Here is a 6,055-nt window from a genome sequence, read left to right as displayed (position 1 = left end):
GAGCGTCTACTCTCGAGAGCAGACTTTGTGTTTTACAGGCTCAGCCTCTCACATGTCCGAGCACTGTGTCAAACGTGCTGTTGGAATAGAGTAGTCAGATGATATTTTTTTACTTTGGCCTCTATTGATTTGTTCGATCTTTGTTCCTTTGGCCACAGAAGCAGAGCTTGGCAAGTCCAGTGATGGGCTCTGGCAGCCTTCAGGCAAACATAGCACCCACATAAATCCACCCTCCAGGCGGCAGGTTCAGCTCCACCACGGAAGTGAGGGCCCAGCTGGGCAAACGAGGAGGGGATTGGCTGGAGCAGAGAGAGTGGGGCCCATAAAGAGCAGCCGTAGATCTCCTGGGAAGGCACCGCCATTCCCTCCCGACCGCCAGCACCATGAGCGGGTGCCCCTTTCTCCGCAACAGCCTTGGGTGAGTGTCCTTCTGTCCCGTGGGGGTGGGCTCTTGAAGTGCCAAGTACAGCACTTTAAAGAACATCGAAATGGTCACCCCGATAATAATGCGCTGCATGGTAATCTATTCCAAACGAAACTAGCAGTGGATCGTTTTAATTCCCTGAATCGTGGGTTAACTGTGTTTCTGCAAGCTGTTTTCCCTGTCTGTTAAATCTGCAGGTACTCTTTCAAAACCCTCTCTGTGGAAGGTGAAGATCAGTCGCAGACTGGTGTGAACAGAGCCAGCAAAGGAGGGCTCGTCTACGGGGACTACCTGCAGGTGTGTGGCTGCTCCTCGAGAAGGCGCAGAACTCTGAGTGACACTTCATGTTCTGGGGACTTGGGTTTTGCTCAGTCACCCTGGTCCTCTGGACCTAGGGACGTCCCTGTTCACACAGGAGTACCATCTTCCGACTTCTGTCAGAACAGCTCCTGGCTCCGGCCGAGACACAGTTGCAGCGTGACCTGGCCTCTGGCCGAGAGAGCTAGTGTGGACAGCCACTGTTGCATAATAGGCTGTAAACAGACATATTAGCGAGTCCCACCCGTGCCAGAAAGGCCCGTCCTCCAGAACGCTCCTCTCACCTCACGAAGCAGATGTGGGGCAGGTGCACACTCTGTCCCTCTCAGTAAATGAAAGAGGAGTTTCAGCAAGTGAGTCGCCTGGGGACTCGTTCTGAGTAAGCCTCAGCCTCGCCTCCTATTATGTTTTTAAGAAGCAAAACGCCTAGAGCCCCTGGAGCTTTCCTTGATGGGTCTCTAAGGATGAGCTGACAGAGAGGGTCGGGATCTTCCCCAAAGAGGCTCCTCCGGGATGGGCGAGGGGTGTCCAGGCACAGGCACACCCCTGAGCCAGCACTGTAGGCCTCTCCTGAGCTGGGCGGGCTCTGATGGGTTTGCAGCGGCAGACTCCTGTGGGTGGGGCTGGCCTGCAGCCCCGTGGGTAGGCGGCTGGATCCCACACGACCACTCGCAGTTTAAATCCCACGTGGCAGCTTGGAAAACACTCTGGGGGCATGTGTGTTTGCCCCAAATCCTGAGAATGGAGAAATGGAGGCGAAGGGTTGTGAGTGACCATCCCATGGGGGGGTGCTCTCTTCCTCTCCCTCTCTGTGTCTCTCTGTCTCTCTTTAGTGAGAGCACGTACCCTGTGGGAATTAAAAACAAAAATCTATCAGATGGGATTTTCTTAATAATAAAAGTCACCCATTCAATTCACCCTTTATGATAAGATTCATTAATTTTTATAGGAAATAATTGGTCTCTGGGACCAGCAGTTGGCGTAATGGCTATGTGGCTAGGCTCCCATGTAGTTGACCATGGTTTAAGTCCTGGACCCAGTGGCTTAAAACTCACACTGGGTGCATGTGTGTGTGTGTGTGCCCAAGATCCTGAGAGGAGAATGGAGAAGGGATTGCAGCATGGCCATCCCCCTGGGGGATGATTTCTCACTCTCTGTCTCTCTCTTTCTGGTGAGCGCATGTGCCCTATAGCAAAAACCTCTCAAAAAAGAAAAGAAGTAATTGGTCTCTCTAAGAACTTGGAACTTAGATAAGACCCAGTTCCAGGATTGCCGTCTACTTAAGGAGGATAAAAATACAACTCCTGCAATTTCAAAATCAGTGTTTCTATTTTTCATTTAAAGTTGGATAAAATTTTGAATGCACAAGAACTTCAAAGTGAAATAAAAGGAAATAAAATCCATGATGAGCACCTTTTCATCATAACCCACCAAGGTGAGTGTGCCAGGGCTGGGCGGCACCGTTCCGGGGCGTCTCGTGTGATATGAAGAGATCCCGCTGCTAGGGCCCCTTGAGCATGTTTTCTGCTGGATGAATGCTCATGGCCACTTTCTGGGAAGTGTCTTCTTCCCTCACTTCACTGCTATGTGGTCAGGGAGGGTTTAAGCTTGATCTTGACTCCAAGGGGGCTTTCCATCTCCTGGGGTTTCACAAAGAATTTGCAGCTACGATGTCACTGTAGCTCATCTTGGAACTTCGGGAAACTGTTTTCAAGAACGGTCGAGGGAAGTATGTGGGTTTGCGTGGCCCTACACAGAACTAGCACTGAGGGAGGCGAACTCTCCTCGCCAAGGTCTCTGTGATGTCCACACGCTGACCCTGTGGCCTGGCTTAACCACGGCCTGTGACCTCAGGAGGCAGAAGGTCCGGGAATCACTCGGAGTGTCATGGGATGTATCTTAAGGGGGTCCGGGACCCCAAATATTAACTCCTCTTCGCTGAGACCATCCCTGCCGTGACAGCATCCTCCAACCATCAGGGCCTCTGGCCTCACCCTGGCGGCCACTGAGCCCTTTCCTCCACGCTGGTTTCACTGCTGGTCCGCACGACAGACTTCTCTGAGCGAAGGTGGCCCTTGGGCTCACGGCCACCTCTCCCACTTTGCAGCGCTCACATCGCCCCGGGGGCTCATAGCAGGCCGCGTAGGAAAGGGGGTGTTATGGCTCAGGCAGGTCTGGGCCCTCAAAGCGGTGGAGGATCCGTCTCTGTCACTGTGAACCGTGACGAGGTCAGGTTGCCTGGGTCTCAGGATGGCGACATCCTGGTCTGTGAAATGGAGCAGGCTCACAGAGCTCCTGGGAAGGCGGTGTGAGCCCACATGTGTCCCTGCTTCCTCCAGGCACAGCGCACGACCAGGGCCACGGCTCTGGGCCACGGAGACGCCTCCTTCCATCCTCCCATCCACTAACCCTGAGAAGGAGGTGCAGAAACCGATTCACAGATATTTGATTCATTTAAATCAACAGACAATAAAAATATGAGGGGTCTTCAACAAGTTCACGGGCAACGCGTGTTATGAAATGCCGTGCTCGATTTGAAAGCCTGTGCCGGCATAATTGCATTTCCCACGAGCTTCTGGAGAGGAAGGTCTGTCATGAGAACAGAAGGCGAGAGTGATGGCCCGGGAGCTGGGATTCAATGGCAGGGAGCCGCTGTAACCTCAGCACTAACATTACTCCTAGCACGAACAGGACCACATTACGCAGATTGATTTTAATGTCATGGTTTCATTCTCTTTTAATATTTTAACCTTTTCTCTCAGATACTTACAGTCAAAGAGGCTCTTGTAACTTTCCAATTGATGGTTTCTCATTGCAGCCTATGAACTATGGTTTAAGCAAATTCTCTGGGAATTAGATTCTGTTCGAGAGATATTTCAGAGTGGACATGTAAGTCATTATTCCATGATATTCCATATATTTTTGAAAATATAGAAAATATTACTAGTAAGAAAAATGTAACACCAGCCTCAAAATTACTACCTAACAATAAAACAACTACTGCTTTCTCTGGGGTAGTTCAGTGGCATTTTCCCTGGGCCTCTGCTCCCCAGGACCACAGGTTTTTAGGCTTCTGTCCAATTTTGGACCAAGCCCTTCATTTGTAGTCATTTCCCCCAAAAAATCCTTTAAAAAAGAAAAACGGGTGCTGTAAGTGGTGGAAGGCCACGAGGCTAACAGACCACGAACCGGTGTGGACACTGGCTGTGAGGCAGCAGAAAGTCTAAAGGAAGGGGCGGGGGTGGGACATGGGAGCGGGCGGCCAGGAGACAGGAGGGCGAGGGTGCAGCAGTGGGCAGGCCTCCTGTGGAGGGCAGGCAGTGCAGGGACGCATTCCCGCAGGGTCCGTGGGCCGTGACCTCGCCCAGAGCAGGGTTAGCCCAACCCTGCCAACCCCCATCCAGAAGTGCCTGACACTTTAACCTTTCTTCTCTGAAGCAAAACTAAAGAAAGACTTGCTTTGAAATCAGTACAAGTTGAGTTCCAGAATTTTTCTCCCTTGCTCTCATAAAATTTCCTATTTTTAAAGACAGAGAAATGGTTCTGGTCTGCAGATGCTCTTGTGCCTGTTCAGGGCTGCTATCGGTTCCGTGTATGTGGCAGGCCGTAGCTCAGCATGCCCTGCAGAGACGCAGGGGCAGGAGTGCTCACGGAGGTCCCGCTGGCCTCAGCCGTGCTGACATGTGTCCTGCACGCAGGTCCGGGATGAGCGGAACATGCTCAAGGTGGTGACACGGATGCACCGGGTGGTGGCGGTCCTCCGGCTGCTGGTGCAGCAGTTCTCTGTGCTGGACACCCTGACGGCCCTGGACTTCAGCGACTTCCGGTGAGCCGGCTCCGTGGGCGTGGCCAAGCACCCCTCCTGGGTGGGCAACTCAGGGCTGTGCCGCGACAGGTGCCACGAGGGCCAGACCCTCGCACTGGAGTACAAACTCCAAGTCACGGCTTGGCACACGTGAGGTGGCTGATGTGTTTCAGTTCATTGTGAGGGCCGATTTCTCCTGATGGGTGTTTGGATAACTTGGCCCAATGGCTAAAGTGACTAAGAAAACGCATGTACTAGGAATTTAAAAGCTGAGCACTGGGGCCAGAAGGTGGCGTGGTGGTTAAAGCCCCGGACTACCACGGGTCCACCACAGCTTGGAAACCACACCTGGTGAGCCCCAGGGGAAGGATGGAGGAGGAGAGGTTGTGGCGAGGCATCCCCTGGGGGTGACTTTCCACTTTCCCGTCTCTGCCTCTCTCCAGGGAACACACGTGCCCTTTGGCAAAAACCTAAACAGAGAACAAAAAGAAACGACTCCCTTAACCCAAGGCAGCGTGGAGTGCTCAGAGCGACTGTCGGTGGCCCCGCACCGGGCGTGGTGCATGGCAGGCTGGGCCGCACCAGGCAGGCTCCACTGCCCCTCAGCCCGGTGCCATCCTCAGCGACGGGCAAAATACAACGGGCGTGTTCTGAGCCTGCAGACGGTCCAAGGACGACCGACTCTACTCTGCAGTGGGTCTTACTGCCTGGCTCGGCCCTCACGAGGGAAGGCCGCTTCAGACTGTGCGGGCACGGCGCCTGGGGTGGGAGAGTAGCTTGGCCTGCTGGGGAGGGGGAGCCTGTCCTTGTCCTCATGACAAGACGGGACAGCGAGTCCCTGTGCTGTCTCAGGGTGTAAGCCGTCAGGGGACCAAGTGTGCAAGAGCGTCCTAGCCCCTGGCAACGAGGTTGCCCGGTGTCCCCGTCCTTATCTAGGGCAGAGTCCAGTCCACACACACTCGTTACACGGACAGTGCGTCTCCGTTATGCACTTAACACACGCATACAAAGGTGTGCACATGTCAGTTCCACATGCGCTCACGGCAGATGTGTGTATAGAATGTGCCGTACAGCGACCCTGCAAGTGGGTATTTAAATGAGTGTGACACTTCACAGCTGCACAGACTCCGACCTAAACTGAGTGAAAGAGACGGCCTCTCACATCCACAAGGGCCGGGCACAGTCAGACCAGGCGTGGCGTGTCTGTCCTCACGCGCCCAGGCCAGCAGGATGGCCTCACCCCGCGGCCCTGCCATGATGACAGACCGTCTCCTCTCCTCTCCCTGCCGCCCACAGAGAGTACTTATCCCCGGCCTCCGGCTTCCAGAGCCTGCAGTTCCGGCTGCTGGAGAACAAGATGGGCGTCCTGCAGAGGATGAGGGTCCCCTACAACAGGAGGCACTACCGCGACAACTTCAAAGGCGAGGACAATGAGCTGCTGCTGAGGTCGGAGCAGGAGAAGACGCTGCTGCAGCTGGGGGGGGGAGGGCCCCGCCCCGGGGCGGGGG

At 54.3% G+C, this 6,055-nt stretch overlaps 1 protein-coding gene across 5 annotated transcripts in view; it reads left to right on the top strand.

Moving 5' to 3' along the window:
- The window catches only part of TDO2 (tryptophan 2,3-dioxygenase), an 18,460-nt gene that overhangs the window by 2,499 nt on the left and 9,906 nt on the right, over nt 1–6,055 (top strand). The window contains exons 1-6 of one of the 5 annotated variants that reach the window (XM_027766571.1): nt 228–418; nt 622–721; nt 2,087–2,177; nt 3,561–3,631; nt 4,441–4,568; nt 5,844–6,013. In XM_027766571.1, the coding sequence (XP_027622372.1) occupies nt 384–418; nt 622–721; nt 2,087–2,177; nt 3,561–3,631; nt 4,441–4,568; nt 5,844–6,013 (595 nt within the window). In that variant the 5' untranslated portion in view covers nt 228–383. Of the gene's footprint in view, nt 1–227; nt 419–621; nt 722–2,086; nt 2,178–3,560; nt 3,632–4,440; nt 4,569–5,843; nt 6,029–6,055 lie in introns of those variants that run through there. The other 4 variants (XM_006164193.3, XM_027766572.1, XM_006164194.3 and 1 more) reach the window with 4 other exon arrangements.

Source organism: Tupaia chinensis, unplaced genomic scaffold (assembly GCF_000334495.1).
Source record: "Tupaia chinensis unplaced genomic scaffold, TupChi_1.0 Scaffold143591_1, whole genome shotgun sequence".
NCBI lineage: Eukaryota > Metazoa > Chordata > Mammalia > Scandentia > Tupaiidae > Tupaia > Tupaia belangeri.
Note: the sequence above shows the minus strand (reverse complement) of the source record. Positions and strands in the feature narration are given on the sequence as shown.